The sequence below is a fragment of the Hylobates moloch genome, unplaced genomic scaffold, assembly GCF_009828535.3.
Source record: "Hylobates moloch isolate HMO894 unplaced genomic scaffold, HMol_V3 SCAFFOLD_15, whole genome shotgun sequence".
In the NCBI taxonomy this organism is placed as follows: domain Eukaryota; kingdom Metazoa; phylum Chordata; class Mammalia; order Primates; family Hylobatidae; genus Hylobates; species Hylobates moloch.
Window position 1 is genome coordinate 61,776,204 of NW_026652290.1, and position 17,298 is coordinate 61,793,501.

Below are 17,298 nucleotides of genomic sequence, written 5' to 3' on the forward strand. Positions count from 1 at the left end.
TTCAAGGCCAGCATGGGCAACATAGTGAGATCCTGTCACTGAAAAACAAACAAACGAACAAACAAAAACATATACTCACCACATTGTACAATAGATTTGGTTAACTTATTCCTCCTATCGAACTGAAATTTTGTATCCTTTCACCAACATCTTCCCTGACCTTACCCCTACGTCCCCTACCATCTTAGCCCCCCCCCGGTAACCACCATTGTGCTCTCTACGTCGACAAGTTCAATCTTTTTAGATTATAAATATAAGTAAGGTCATATGATATTTGTCTTTCTGTGCCAGCCCTATTTCACTTAACATAATGTCCTCATATGCACCTTCCTAAATATCTATAGGGGAGAGCTGATGGGAATTATGCCTCCCCACTTGCAGCCCACATCCACATTTGTTCTCAAACCACAGAAGCCTAAGCAAAGCAGGACAGTGTAGATCCTTCTCCAGCAGCTTTCTAACTTGAACAGGATTTCAACAATTAACACAACACCTTGAAATCAAATGCAATAAATGCTGTTCTTCCAGATCAGGCCAGGTGATTAGTGTGAATTTCAACACTATAATACCACACCCAGTGCCCCTCAGTGGTTCTCTGGAGAACCATTCTCTTCATGTGGGTACACATTATCTTCACTAGAGTACACTCATAACGAACTTGGCTCTGTATTGCCATTTCCTGAAGTTGAGAACAAGAATGTCTCAAAGAGACTGTCATGTATTTCCTTCATCAGATCACTGACAACCAATAACTTTCTTATAGGCTGGGAATAATAATGGTAATGATGATGATGATGATGATAATAGCATCAACTGTTTAATGAGGTTATATAATTTACCTCAAGTCATATAGCTAGTCAGTGGTGGAACCAGGCCTCAGATGCAGCCAGTTTGTCTTGTGAGCCACTACTCTTAGCCACCCACTTGACACTTAAGGACTCATAGGTAATCAGTCTTACCAGAACAGACTCTTTATTTAGAATTCGGGCCAACCTTGACAAAGCCTTCAGAGTGGCTCTGATAAACAAATGAACACAAAAAAACCTTCAAAACGCTGATAAACAAGAAAACTCTCATGCTGTTCACTTAGTTCATCCATAACAGAGGGGATTTCATTTAGTCTTCCCATGTGCATGCCACTGGGACTTAGCAATGATGTCAGAGCAGCATACCATTCTTCATAAGAGGAGTCAGCCTTTCTTCCTATGCAAACACGTCCATAAGATCCTTGAATTATACGTTGGTATATGATATCTTACAAAAATGGGATGCCTAGAAGAGACCTGTTCACTTCTTGGGTAACTACAAGTTACCTGTGATTCCATCTGAGGCAACAGAAATGGCCATTCAATGAAAATGGCCAAGCAAGAATACTCTGCCCAGCACTGGATTATCAGGATACATTCAAGTCCAGCTAATGCTCTTTAAGAGCTATATGAACTTGTGTAGGTTATTTACTCTCCCTAAGACTCAGTTTCCTCATCTGTAAAAAGGAAACAATGGTACTACTTTATAGAGTTTTGTGAAGATTAAATGAATTCAAATATGCAAAGCACTTAGAATAGTGCCAGGCTCATGGTGAATAAATGCTATGTAAGTAATACGATATTGCTATTATTCTTTCTCTTGCTCTCTCTCTACACACACACACACACACACACACACACTAGGTAGAGAGCCACATTCATTATTCAAACTTCAGTATCCTCTCTTGACTCCTAGAATTATTCATAGAGCAAGGCATGGTGATTCCTCCCAGCAGAGTGTCAGAGTTTTTCTGACTGCCTATGCAAGCATTAGAAAGGACTATCCACAGAAGTAAATATGTTGGGCAACTCAGTGCAAGTCTGAAGTTGTTAGTTTCATTGAGCATATTTCTAATGTCTTTACATATTCATTTTACTGAACCAATCAACCAAAATGCATCCTAACAGCATTCTGCCTTTTTAAATCCCCTCAATGCACCCAAACCCATCAACTACCCATTACCCATTTTTCTTTTCTTAAAGCAGTTACTCAGTTGCAAACCCTCCATTAGACATTCCCCTTTCCAAGGTTACACATGTTCTGTTAAGTGTATTCCAAAGATCCTTGTGCTAATTGCCATTTTGTTCAGTTAGAAGTCTAGAGAAAATCTAACATGTGACTCCCAGAATCTCTAAAATTCCCAAGGATTAAGTTATTTTCATATTTCTCCTCAACTTAATCCCCAGGATATGTTCAGTTGCCCCTTTTATCATGATATAAATTTTTAAATACCCTGTAGAATGAGAATATCATGGTACCCCAATAATTTATCTCAGATTCTGGCACAAATCTTATGGGTCAATCTCAAGCAGTTAGCTTTATGTCCTTGTGTTGTAATATCCTTTCCCTTCTCTCCAAAGCTACAGCCCATTTAAAAAGGGCCAGAGCCTCACGCCTATAATCCTAGCACTTTGGGTGGCTGAAGTGACAGGATCATTTAAGCTCAGGAGTTCAAGACCAGCCTGAACATAGCAAGGCTTTGTCTCTACAAAAAATCAAAAAAGTTAGTAAGCTGGGTGTGGTGGTGTGCACTTGTAGTACCAGCCACTCAGAGCCTGAGCCCAAGAGATGGAGGCTGCAGTGAGCTATGACTGCATCAAAGCAATCCAGCCTGGGTGACAGATCAAAACCCTGTCTAAAATCTGTTTAGTCCTCACAACACACCTGTTGACACAGTACTTCTTTTCATTTCCCATACTTGTTGCCATCAAATCAAATTACGTGTTTCAGAGTTTAGCAAAATATCTACCTAATCTACACTAACAATTTTGTAGGATGATTTTAAAGAAAACATTTTATCATCTACAAATGATGAAAACTAATCTTTTAATGAAAGTCCATTATCTAAAACCAAACTTTGTTGGCTTTATGAATGTGTAGTACTTTTTTCTAGAATGGTATTCTACTTTTTTTTTTTCCCCAGAGTAGATCTCGCTCTGTTGCCCAGGCTAGAATTCAGGAGAGTGATCATAGCTCACTGTAACCTTGAACTCCTGGGGTCAAGCAATCCTCCTGCCTCAGCCTCCTGAGTAGCTGAGACTACAGGTGCACAACACCATGCCTGGCTAATTTTTAAATTTTTTGTAGACATGGGGTTTCACTCTGTTGCCCAGGCTGGGCTCAAGCAATCCTCCTACCTCAGCCTTCCAAAGCATTGGGATTACAGGTGTGAACTACCATGCCCAACCAGTATTCTACTTTTGAATAGCAATGTTCAGTATAACTTTGATTCAAAATAAGCATTTGAGTAAAAACAAATGGTCTTAAAAGTGTTAAATTTTGACTCCATCTAATTTTTTTTTTTTTTTTTTTTTTTTTGAGACAGGGTCTTGCTGTTTTGCCAAGGCAAGAATACAGTGGCATCATCACAGCTCACTATAGCCTTGACCTCCTGGCTTCAGGCAATCCTCCTGCCTCAGGCTCCTGAGTAGTTGGGACCACAAGCACATGCCACCATGCTCAGCTCATTTTTAAGTTATTTATAGAGACAGGGTATTGCTATGTTGCCCAGCTGGTCTTGAACACCTAGGCTCAAGTGATCTTCCCATTTTTTTTTGTTTGGTTTTGTTTTTTGTTCTTTTTGAGACGGAGTCTCGCTCTTGTCATCTAGGCCGCAGTGCAATGGTGCAGTCCTGGCTCACTGCAATCTCCACCTCCCGAGTTCAAGTGATTCTTGTGCCTCAGCCTCCCAAGTAGCTGGGATTACAGGCACCCGCCACCATGCCTGGCTAATTTTTGTGTTTTTAGTAGAGACGGGGTTTCACCATGTTGGCCAGGCTGGTCTCGAACTCCTGACCTCGTGATCTGCCCACCTCGGCCCCCCAAAGTGTTGGGATTACAGGCGTGAGCCACCGCGCCTGGCTGATCCTCCCACTTTGGCCTCCCAAAGTGCTTGGATTACAGGTATGAACCACCAGACCTGGCCTTGGCTCCCTCTAATTTTATTCTTGTAAGAAAATAAAATATTTATGACTTTTAATAATTCATTTCTCTAGAAAATTTTTATACCTGAAATATAAAACTATCTCTAATTTTTTAAAGCACTAAAATTTATAATAAACTCATTTTTGAAATAATTATATCAGTCTAAATGTCTTCCTTGACTTATATCTTTAACTTTCCTTATGGAGCTAGATCCTTCAAAAGCACAACAGATATAGCCATGAAGAGATCTGTCAGGTTCCAGTTCAGAAGTGTCTAATGTGGAGGACAACATGCTAGTAGGGAAGAAATGTTAGTGCTTGACACAATTCCTAGTTTTGGCCACCAAGTGGTGCTATTAATTCAGAGTGAACTGGCACTGGGGGCATGGGATTGGTTGGCTTTGGGGTGGGTAAAGAGTAGAAGAGCAGTCTACAACCAGTCAGTAAGTACAAGGGACACTGACAAGCCAGATGTTTGCAACTCTGTATACTGTGAATTCATGTATCAGTGTCACTAGTTTAAACACAGAGGATAAAACTAACTTATATACTTTCATTTTTACGGGTAAAGTCCACTGTCTTTCCTTAGGAAAATAACTGTTTATGTATATATATTTGTATCAAATCTTATCCTGTAAAGCTACACAGCTATAAAAATAATCACACTATTTTGATTAATCTTTGTTTCTCTAAAAAATTCCTCCAAATTCCATTTAAACAAAACAAAAAACCTTTACAGAAAACCAATTAAGCAAACATTACAAACATTAATTAGTAATATTAAGCATCTAAAAGTATCTAATTTATTACTATTATTATTTGATACAGAGTCTTGCTATGTTGTCCAGGTTGGAGTGCAGTGGTGTCATCTCGGCTCACTACAACCTTCACTGCCCAGGGTTCTAGCGATTCTCTTGCCTCAGCCTCCTCTGTAGCTGGGATTACAGGTGCACACCACCACGCCCAGCTAATTATTGAATATTTAGTAGAGATGGGGTTCTGACATATTGGCCAGGCTGGTCTCGAACTCCTGACCTCAGGTGATCTGCCTGCCTCAGCCTCCCAAAATGCTAGGATTACAGGTGTGAGCCACTGTGCCTGGCCTCTGATGTTTTTAAAAAAATAGGTATCAACTCAACAGGTTTTCTTTAACTTACACTGTAAACTTTTTCTGATGAGATAGCTCCTTTGAGTGCATGAATACTTTTCACATTTCAGCTCAGAAGTGACAAGTGGGGATAGGGAACAGATACAATGACTATATATGTTGTTTTCTTATGCAAACCACCTACAGGCCTATGAAAAGTGTTAAAAACATGAGTAACTAAAAGAAAGACTTAATAATCTACCATACACTAGAAGAACTGGCAATGTCGGCCAGGTGCGGTGGCTCATGTCTGTGATCCCAGCACTTTGGGAGGCAAAGGCAGGCGGATCACCTGAGGTCAGGAGTTCGAGATCAGCCTGGCCAACGTGGTGAAACCCCATCTCCACTAAAAATACAAAAATAACCTAAGCGTGGTGGTGCATGTCTGTAGTCAAGCTACGCAGGAGGCTGAGGCAAGAGGATCGCTTGAACCTGGGAGGCGGAGGTTGCAGTGAGCCGAGATCGCGCCATTGCACTCCAGCCTGTGCGACAGAGTGAGATTCTGTCAAAAAGAAAAAGAAGAAGAAAGAGGAGGAGGAGGAAGGAGGAAAGAGGAAGGAGGAAGGAGGAGAGGAGGGACTGGCAATGTCTCCACAAGGGAATGGCCAATGATTTGAAAGCACAACTTTGTAAGCTTGCATAACAATGAAAGTAAGGTTCATGACTATTCAATTGGACAGCTCTGTCTCCAAGATGAAGGACCTAACAAGGGTCAGTAATGCGTCCAGTTGTTTCTATACATTAGCATCCGTATTTTTAAATAAAAATGTTTCGAATGCTGGGCGCGGTGGCTCACTCCTCTAATACCAGAACTTTGGGAGGCAGAGGTGGGCGGATAACGAGGTCAGGAGTTTGGGACCAGCCTGGCCAACATAGTGAAACCCCGTCTCTACTAAAAATACAAAAAATTAGCTGGGCGTGGTGGCAGGTGCCTGTAATCCCAGCTACTCGGGAGGCTGAGGCAGGATAATTGCTTGAACCTGGGAGGCAGAGGTTGTAGTGAGCCAAGATCGAGCCACTACACTTTAGCCCGGGCGACAGTGTGAGACTCCGTTTAAAAAAAAAAAGTTTCCATTTGGGGAAACTGGGAGAAAGGTGTCGGAACAGAGCTTGCACCCTTCCATGAACTACCTTGATTTTGGTTCGGGACTGAGGGGCCAACACATACATACTTATCCATCTCTGATGTCACTCTTTGTCAAAACAAATTATGAAATGTTGGTTAATCTTCTTAGGGGATGAAGTCAGGATGAAACAGAGGAGGATAAATGCATTTGTAAAGTTGACTGTTACCTGATGTCCTAAAATAAATTTCTCAAAATATAATGTCTAAGTTCAGTTTGCTTCTGTAAGTGCCTAACACTCATATAATAAGTGTAGGAATTCAGATAAAGGGACTAGCACAATTCCTAAGGCTTCCTCCTAGTTATTAATTTATCTGTGAAAATTATGGCGTTCACACAAACATTCATCAAAGTTACTTTTTACATATAACCTAAGCGTTGAAAAACAACACAATAACAACAAAAATAATTCTCTAGCCTTATGTCAAATTCCTAAACCAGTACTTTTGGCTTTTCTGGGGGGCTGGGGGAGAGACAGAGGAGAGACGGAGAGAGTATAAGTGTGTGTGTGTGAGTTGCAAAGAAGAGGAGAGTTATGATAGAACGAGATGTGTATATTAGAAGCTAAGGAAAATTTAAAGTAAATGTAGAAACAGCTGAGTGTGGTGGTGCATGCCTGTGATCCCAGCTACTTGGAAGGCTGAGGTGGGAGGATCACCAGTCCAGGAGTTTGAGAACAGCTTGGGCAACATAGCGAGACCTTGTCTCAAAAAAACAAAAAAAAAAAAAAATGAGGCCAGGCACGGTGGCTCACACCTGTAATCCCAGCACTTTGGGAGGCCAAGGCAGGTGGATCACCTGAGATCAGGAGTTCAAGACCATCCTGGCCAACATGGTGAAACCTGTCTCTACTAAAAATACAAAAATCAGCTGGGCGTGGTGGTCTGTAATCCCAGCTACTCAGGAGGCTGAGGCAGGAGAATGGCTTGAACCTGGGAGGCAGATGTTGCAGTGAGCCGAGATCGCAACACTGCACTCCAGCCTAGGCGACTGAGCAAGACTCCATCTCAAAAAAAAAAAAAGAAAAAAGGCAGAAACAATAATAAATAATTAAACTACTCTGACTGATAGCAGTAGCTACTATTGTATTGAGTGCTCATCCTCTGCCAAGTTCTGTGCTAAGTACTCATAACTTTCTGAAGTAGGTATTATTAGCCTTTTTCTTTTCTTTCTTTTTTTTTTTTTTTTGATATGGAGTCTCATTCTGCTGTGCAGGCTTGAGTGCAGTGGTACAATCTCAGCTCATTGCAACCTCCACCTCCTGGGTTCAAGCGATTCTCCTGACTCAGCCTCCCAAGTAGCTGGGATTACAGGCGCCTGCCACCACACCCAGCTAATGTTTTCTTTTCTTTTTTTGAGACAGAGTCTCACTCTGTTGCACAGGCTGGCGTGCAGTGGCATGATCTCGGCTCACTGAAACTTCCACCACCCAGGTTCAAGTGATTCTCCTGACTCAGCCTCTCAAGTAGCTGGGATTACAGGCACCTGCCAACACGCCTGGCTAATTTTTTGTATTTTTAGTACAGACGGGGCTTCACCATGTTGACCACGCTGGTCTCAAATTCCCGACCTTGTGATCTGCTTGCCTCGGCCTCCCAAAGTGCTAGAATTACAGGCATGAGCCACCTCGCCCGGCCTTAATTTTTGTACTTTTAATAGAGACAGGGTTTCACCATGTTGGCCAGGCAGGTCTCCAACTCCTGACCTCAGGCAATCTGCCTGTCTCGGCCTTCCAAAGTACTAGAATTACAGGCATGAGCCACCACGCCCAGCCCATCCTTCTTTTTTTTTTTTTTCCTTCCTTCCTTCCTTCCTTGCTTCCTTCCTTCCTTCCTTTCCTTCCCCCTTCCCTTCCCTCCCTTTCCCTCCCCCTTTCCCTTCCCTCCCCCTTTCCCTTCTCCTCCTGTCCTCTCCCCTCCCCTCCTCTTCCCTTCCCTTTCTTTCTTTTTCCTTTTTTGAGATGGAGTCTCGCTCTGTTGCCCAGGCTGGAGTGCAATGGCGTGATCTCGGCTCACTGCAACCTCCACCTTCTGGGTTCAAGTGATTCTTCTGCCTCAGCCTCCCGAGTAGCTGGGACTACAGGTGTGTGCCACCACACCCGGCCAATTTTTGTACTTTTAGTAGAGATGAGGTTTCACCATATTGGCCAGGCTGGTCTCAAACTCCTGACCTCGCGATCTGCCTGCCTCAGCCTCCCAGTGCTGGGATTGCAGACGTGAGCCACTGCTGCCTTTTTCTTTTTTAAAACATCTGATCAAACGGAGGCTCAGAGAGATTAAGTAACTTGTCTAAGAACACCCAGATTCTAGTTGGGATCTTACTGATTTTAAAGTCTATGCTCTTAAATCTCTATGCTGTGCTACTTCTCTTAGCACTTGTAACACTATGAGTTTAGCACATCTTCACTCTGTGTTTCTTAAATGTGGTCTGTGGATCACCTGTATTAGAATTGCCTAGAAGACTGGCTCCATACCAGGTCCAGTGAATCAAAATCTTCTAAGTAGGGCTTGGGAATCTATGTTTTTAACAAATTTCTCAGGCATTTTTTTGATGGATATAAAAGTTTGAGAATCACAGTCTTGGCCCTTTCACAAAGAAGTCACTGAGATTAATTTTTCCTAAAAAAAGAAACGGTGATATTCCATGTATAACATGTTATTTTAGCATTGGCATGACATTACACAAATTTAATTTCACATTCAGAAGAAAAACATGTTGCTGCCAAGTCAGTTCAAATGCCTAAATTTTGTTTCATAGATAGTTGTTGAGAAAAAACACATTTTCCTGGAATTTCTACTTTTTTAAATGTTAAAAAATTTTATTGCAATCTAGAATAAGGATGTTCCTCACTTCAGGCAACAGACATGTTCCAAATTGAAAATTATGGTGATGTGTTAATTCTTTAGGTTCAAAAATTATACTTTACATTTCCAATTCAAAATTTCTAGTAGTGGAAAATACTTTCTAAATATCACGGGTAGAAACTGTATACATTTGTTTTTCTGGATAAATGAATAAACATGAGTCAGCAGATGAGAAAGTCAACTTAATACTGTATATAGTAAAAAGTTGGGGCATCCACTGAGTGCCAAGGAGAGAAGAAATAAATGTTAGAAATGAGAACCTTAGGAAGCCCTCTGCATTTCTGAATCAGCAAGGTTCCTTTCTAGAAACTATGATCCAGAACCTATTTCATGAACCAGAATGATTCAACAATTAAGTGCTAGTGTTTCTATATATAATTTATATTTTCCTTCTTAAATGGTCTAAATAATGAAATACAGATAGCAACAGAAGCTTGAATTAGCTGAACAAATTGTGAGAATAAAGAAAACTTGAAAGTATGATATTTTAATTTTCCTTGTAACTACATAAAAAAACTATAGAAAGAATTATATTACCAGTTTTTAAAATTGAAAGTATAAAAAGTAAAAAACAAAAGTACTATAAGCACCTTAAATATAAACTCTCCTTTTATTTATTTTATTTCAGTTTTAGAGACAAGGTCTCATTCTGTTGCTCAGGCTGGAGTGCAATCATAGCTCACTGTAGCTGCAAACTCTTGGGCTCAAGCAATTCTTCTGCCTCAGCCTCTTGAGTAGCTGGGAACTACAGTCATGTGCCACCACAACCAGCTAAATTTATTAGTTTTTGTAGAGACAAGATCTTGCTTTGTTGCCCAGGCTTGTCTTCAACTCTTGGCTTCAAGCAATCCTCCTGCCTAAGCCTCCCAAAGTGCTGGGATTACAGGTGGATGCCACCACACTCAGCCCCCTAAACTCTCCTTTTAAAACAAAATTTACTATTTTCTTTAAACTATATGTCTGTTCATTATTGATTATTCCCAATAATCAAATGCCTCTATATTACATATGTAACACAGAATAATAAATAAAATGTAGAAATGTGAGAACAATATTAATTCATTATACCTTTTTTTAGTGCTTGATGATGATAGGTAAAATTCCCAGCATATTGGTGTTTTTCATCTTTTATTTCAAAGGAGACCTTGAGAAATTTAAGTATGAAAAAGATCATATAAATAATAATAGCTAACATTTATGGAGCTCCAAGTACTTGGTTGCAAATGTTATACTCCCAAGTGTTTGGTTGCAAATGCTTGATATAAAGTATCTAATTTAATTCTCACAATTCTCTTAGCTGCCATACTATATCAACTTTGACTTAGTGTGACTATTTGTAAACTAATTAGCTTCACTAACCAGGGTTAAGTTTCTACATTCAGTATAAGCATATCAAGGATCAAAACCTCAGACATAATGAGGGATTCAAGTATATTGGCTGGGCCAGGGATGGTGGCTCATGCCTGTAATCCCAGCACTTTGGGAGGCTGAGGCGGGTGGATCACCTGAGCTCAGGAGTTTGAGACCAGCCTAGCCAACATGGTGAAACCCCATCTCTACTAAAAATACAAAAATTAGCCGGGCATGGTGGTGGGTACCTGTAATCCCAGGTACTCGGGGGGCTGAGGCGGGAGAATCACTTGAACCTGGGAGGTGGAGGTTGCTGGGAGCTGAGATGACGCCATTGCACTCCAGCCTGGGCGACAAGAATGAGACTCCATTTCCCCAACCCCCCAAAACAGAAAAACAAACAAAAAACCCCCCCAAAACTCCACATAATTGCAAGAAGTTTTATCACTTCTTGTAATTAGAAAATGATGCTGTATTATTTTGCATTCTTGGAGTTAGGTAACATAAAGTAACTAAAATCTTGATGCAGTTAAAAACACATATATACAAAACAGACCTATAACACCACAGTTATCAAAATCATGTCAGCATTTTGCTTCCAGAAAGGAACAATACTATCAACTCTTAGAGTCCATCAACAGATGTGGCTTATTGCCTCTGAAAATTGTGTTAAAAATTCACTTTGTAGAAAATTTTCAGATATAAAGTATCATTTTTTCTGGTTTCTTTATTACAGATTCAATACTCTATAAATTTTAGTAGAGAAGAATAGGGTAACTCTATACCACTTCAGAACCTTAGTAATCATTTTATTTGCTTTATAACATCAAATTCCCTCATTTATTTTGTTTCTGTTTATGAAAAGTTCCTTTGCAGAGGAAATATTAAAGCCTTGTCTGTCCATCTGATATTTTATATGAGTAGATGTCAACTGGGTATTCAACTTTAATAACCTAGAAAACTTTATTTTCTATTTTATCATGGTATATCATATTAGAAAATAATTTTTAATGACAAATCTTCACTTTTTAAATTTTTTTCAGTTCTGTAATTAAAATGCTAAAAGAGATATCTCACTTAGTTTAATGTATATATTTTTAATGACATGGTCTCTTTTCTCATTATAATCTGTATGAAAATAGACATATTAATGTCTATTAAAATAGAATCTCTAGCCAAGCAGGGTGGCACTTGCCTGTAGTCCCAGCTACTTGGTAAGCTGAGGCAAGATAATTGCTTGAACCCTGGAGGTCCAGTCCAGCCTGGGCAACATAGCAAGACTCTGTCTCTAAACAAACAAACAAACAAACACAAAACCACAAAAACCCAGGAACTTTACAAAATGGAGACATGTTATTACACGAATCCTAATTCCCATACAATCCATACTTACGAGGAACATAGAAATAGCACACTAAGGCCGGGCGCGGTGGCTCACGCTTGTAATCCCAGCACTTTGGGAGGCTGAGGCGGGCGGATCACGAGGTCAGGAGATCGAGACCACGGTGAAACCCCGTCTCTACTAAAAATACAAAAAATTAGCCGGGCGTGGTGGCGGGTGCCTGTAGTCCCAGCTACTCGGAGAGGCTGAGGCAGGAGAATGGCGTGAACCCGGGAGGCGGAGCTTGCAGTGAGCCGAGATCGCGCCACCGCACTCCAGCCTGGGTGACAGAGCGAGACTCCGTCTCAAAAAAAAAAAAAAAAAAGAAATAGCACACTAAATAATAAAAAGTAAAGAACTAGGCCGGGCGCGGTGGCTCACGCTTGTAATCCCAGCACTTTGGGAGGCCGAGGCGGGCGGATCACGAGGTCAGGAGATCGACACCACGGTGAAACCCCGTCTCTACTAAAAATACAAAAAAATTAGCCAGGCATGGTGGCGGGCGCCTGTAGTCCCAGATACTCGGAGAGGCTGAGGCAGGAGAATGGCGTGAACCCGGGAGGCGGAGCTTGCAGTGAGCCGAGATTGCGCCACTGCACTCCAGCCAGGGCAACAGAGCGAGACTCTGTCTCAAAAAAAAAAAAAAAAAAAGTAAAGAACTAGAATATTTTTAAAAACTGTTGTTATATTTAGAAGATAGTCTCTCCTTTTTTATGGTTGTCCAAGTTACCCCTATTAATATAGGATTTTTAACCTCCATTTTGCTAGAAGGGTGTATAAATTACAATATCTTAAGAGGCAATATTTAAGTCATGTGAACCAAGTACAATGAACAAAAATATAATTTTTCAGGACCAGAGAACATTTAAAGAACAGTATATAGAAACATCAAATATATGTGTTAAATGTGAGAAACACTGGCAAAATTTTTCTTCATATAAAATTTGAAAAGTGTTATTATAGCAAACATCTTTTCCTTCCTTTCCTGGTTATTTATTAGTTGTACAGAATTAATTTAACTCTAAGCTCAAATATCTTTTTTTTTTTTGAGATGGAGTTTCACTCTTGTTGCCCCAGTTGGAGTGCAATGGCGTGACCTCAGCTCACTGTAACCTCCACCTCCCGGGCTCAAGCGATTCTCCTGCCTCAGCCTCCTGAGTAGCTGGGATTACAGGCATGCGCCACCACACTCGGCTAATTTTTGTATCTTTAGTAGAGACGGGGTTTCTCCATGTTGGTCAGGCTGGTCTTGAACTCCTGACCTCAGGTGATCCGCCTGCTTCGGCCTCCCAAAGTACTGGGATTACAGGCGTGAGCCGCCATGCCCAGCCGCGTTCAAATATCTTTATATATAAAAATGTACCCAGTTTTGGTTTTTCCTTCTTTCTAGGTATGGATGGATATGGTGAGAAATGGAGTTGACTACTCTTATTCTCCTAGTAAGTGTACAGTGATTGCTAAAGAAAAGAGAGATTGTGAAAAATATGTTCCTTATAAATACATAATTAAAATCTCATAACATATTATCAAAGAACATATTTTATAACATTTATGCAGATAATCTTAAATTTATATTGTTATTTATGCCCTAAACTGTAAAAAGTATGTAATATGCCATTTTCTAACTCATAGACTCTAATAGTCTATATAGATCCTGTTTTAATGTTAATGAATTTATAGACACAAATAGCTAGCATCAAGGCTACACAGAAAAGCAGAACACTTCAAGCATTTAATACAGCTAAAGGGGCAGATTAGAGATCAATAACAAAATCACCTGGTAAAAAGGAAAAAGGTGTTGCATTAAAAGGCTTTTTGCTTTACATGTGAAACAATACTGAGAAACCTGTATTTTAGCACTTGTACTCAACAGGCACTCCAAACTATGCAATGATGAGAACAGAAATCCATCCTTTCTAATAATCTTGTGACAAAAGCTAAAAGACATCATCCTATTAACTAGTGATCTCAACTGCTAATGCGGAGTACTTCCTGGTGCCTTTTATGTAGAATGCTGCTATTAAAAACCACTAAACGTTCACTGTGAACAACACAGAATCATTCATCTTTTATCAGCATCTCTTGTTAGAAGAGTAGGAGTGGGGCTGAAGGTGTCATTGATATTATGGAGTGGAAATTAATCAGAAATTTTTCTCATATTTTCCTCATCTCACTAATTTACTTTTGTTCAAATTTCCTCCTGTTAAAAAGTTCATACCCAACCCCCTGTTGTACTCTTTTAAGTTGAGAATATTCAACGAGTGCGTCCACTGAAAAGCACCAGGTCCTAACACAAAAAGCATTCGAAATTCTCATTTAGTTGTCTTTATTTTGCTAGCGCCATGTGGTCCTTGAAGATGTAGAAAACACGGGAAGCCGAGTAAAGATCAGAGCAAGCTCATTAGCATTCTGACAAAATTGGAGTGGTGGAGATGTATAGTTTGCCTAGTTTGTCGTTTTGAAAGCTACCGGTGGTAAGCTTTCTATTTCATTGTGCCTTTGTCTTTTGGGGGGGGTTTGAAAGCAGCAGGGTATTTGTTAGCCCTAGGTTTGCACAATGCATTGTGGGAAACTTTCCTGCACATTCAGCCCTACATAGTATCATTCCAGTTTGAGTCAAAAAGTTTTTTTCACTTTTTATAGGAAAGGATATGTGTGTGAATCTTAATGCATACCTTTAATATGTTCATCACAGCTCTGACTTTTCCTTTTGCCTGAATCATAAAGTCCAAAGAGAGTCAGAACCTAAATTAGATAATTTTCAATTGTTTATAAATGCTGCCAGTCATTTCAGAATATAACATTAAAACATTAATTTACTTTCTGCTCTTTGTTATAAACCACTAACAAGTAACACAGGACTGATTCATTTAGGTACAATTTAAAGGCTTATTGCTCACTATGTAAGACCCAATTCTGTTTTTGAAACTGTGTAGAGAAAAGAAATGGTCTGTGCTTTAGAATCATGTAAATAAATACCTCTTAGAAGACTTAAATAAGTTATTACCCTACTCGTTTGATTTTCTTCATCATCTTCTTCATTTTCTTTTCTTTTTTCCTCTTCTTTTTTTAAACATAAGACTCACTTTGAAGAGCTAAATAGGCTACATTAATGCTACTATTCAACATGAATGTTTCCAAGTTGCAGTGAAATGGATAAAGGTCTTTGGGGATGAATTTATCTGCTAAATCCTTGTGGTTGCCCTCGTATCTTGAATGATGACCCAAAAGAATGTCAACAGCTCATTTTCCCAGAGAGCTGGAAGGAGTCCCTATGCAAGCCATAATCTGCACATTCTCAAAGAACGATTTCAAACATTATATTTCACAAGCTGTTTTAAGTGATTTTCCTCTCATCTCTAGTATCCTAACAGTACTTTGGACATTAGTGCCTCTGAAATGAGGGCCAAAATTTTACGAGACTTCTACATATGGCATATACATTTTGAGATTTACTTAGTGTACATTTTAGAAACATGGTTAGCTTTTCTTACAATAACATATTTGTGTCATAAGTGAAATAAAAGTCTAAACTGAAGATTAGTATTTTTTATCACTGCAGAAAAAGTGCTTTTTTATTATTAGTTATTATATATTTTGCTTAGAATCAAACCTAATTTATGACAAGTATCTAGTCTTTCTTAATTTATAATTATTAAAAGCCTAGGGGAAGCTAAAGAGCAGTGAGTGAGATATAGTATATGAATAATCTGGTGAAGGTAGTTTAACAGTAAGAGAATGGATCATTTCTATATGACACAGTAGCATTTGGTTATATCATGTTTTATTTCCTTTGTATGACAGGAAACCACTAGACTAGTATGTCATCATCAAGGCAGGTTTTACAATATTAACTGTTCATATTATATTAGAGCATGAAATTAAAATGATGCAACTTTTATTTCTAATTTAGGTTCTAATTTTCACCCCCTACAGCTTTGGTTAGCCTTTTCTATGATTTAAAAGTTCATTAAACAACAACAACAACAACAACAAAACTAGAGACCTACTATGTATCATTTTGTGGCTATGATGTGGCTACTTATATTTTGTTAGAACTTGAAACTTGACTAACAAAGCTTACTATTTAAATGTATCCCAACATTGAGCTGTTCTACTGCTCACTTTAAAGCTAAAGAACAGATGTTACTACAGTCATAATGATTGAATTAGTTCTATACTTTGCAATGTGAGTATAGCTGCAAAATTATTTATCTCCTTCACTGAATTCTCCTGCCAAAATTTCTTGAATAAAATCATTTTGACTAGCTATATCAAATTAGAGAGCAGTCAGGAGTGTTTAAGTCCAGCTTTAAAACAAATATTTTAAGAATTACTTAGACATATGCAAAATAGGGAATGTCCCTCCTGAAACCATGTTTAAAATATATTTTCTATCTTGAATTTAGACTTCATTAGAAACCATTTTTGACTTGTAATACCAAGATTGCTGTGATGTTATTCTGTTAAACAACCACAAAAAGATGTAAAAAGGCTGAACTTTTTAAAGCTGCAAATTACAATTTTCTAATTTTTAAAGCATATTACACTTGGATTTATAATACTGTAAAAGTCCAAAAAAATTAAGTGGAGTTAAAGTATTATAAGTAAACAAATTCTGCTGTATGGTTAGATAAAGCTACACACACACTAACATTGCTTTTTTATACTAAACCAAACTTGAAGCTTCTTCACAAGTGTTCACATTATACTGGTGTTTAGGTTCCTATGACTTAAAGGCCAGATGTTTTTCACAAATGACCAACAATTGTAGTTAGAATAAATTGATGATTGATTTTTTTAAGCTTTGATGGAATTAAGCAAACTTCTTTTCTCAATGTGCCCATGTGAATGTTTGCCTGTTAAACTTTTTTTTTTTTTTTGACAAGTGAGGCCACCCGGCAGAAAACAACTGATGCAAAACCCAGGAGTAATCCCTCTGTTTAGTTCAACACTATGGTTAGCCTTAACACTGCCTCTATTATCCAATGGATTTAGAGAAACTTTCATTTATTTGTTGGCCTCAGTTTTCAATTCTGTTGCCCTCTTTAAGGAAATCTAGATTTATTCCTGTGTAAATACATTTGCGTACTGGTACAAAGAAATGTTCTAGAATCTGGTTACCTTAGCAAGCTAAACTGGGGTTGTGTACTTAAGTAGTTTGAAGAAATAAGTGAAAAGAATCAAGACATAGGTTAATAATCGTACTAAGGATTTTAAGACATATTGGAATGAACATATAATGTTCATGGTACAAGACTAATGTAATTATTTCTAACAATATTTTAACAATACATGGACATCTATTTTTAAAAACCCTAAAACCACTGGAACCTAGGAAACTTACTCTATTTTCACAAAGTCAGTGTCAAATTGTTACATTAAAATGTGTTATATTTTCCTAAATAAATCTTTTAAAATATATATTTTTATTACACAGATAATATTTACATTCTATAACATTTAGAGTCTAAATTACACA

The 17,298-nt window shown here is 38.7% G+C and overlaps 1 protein-coding gene across 20 annotated transcripts in view; it reads right to left on the bottom strand.

The window, feature by feature from the left end:
• Positions 1-17,298, bottom strand: part of EHBP1 (EH domain binding protein 1) — a 399,042-nt gene that overhangs the window by 18,503 nt on the left and 363,241 nt on the right. Inside the window, exon 22 of one of the 20 annotated variants that reach the window (XM_058429088.1) lies at positions 10,157-10,229. The exons of 18 other annotated variants lie outside the window; for them this stretch is intronic. In XM_058429088.1, coding sequence (XP_058285071.1) covers positions 10,219-10,229 — 11 coding nt within the window. In that variant the 3' untranslated portion in view covers positions 10,157-10,218. Of the gene's footprint in view, positions 1-10,156; positions 10,230-14,518; positions 14,562-17,298 lie in introns of those variants that run through there. One more of the 20 variants, XM_058429085.1, reaches the window with a different exon arrangement.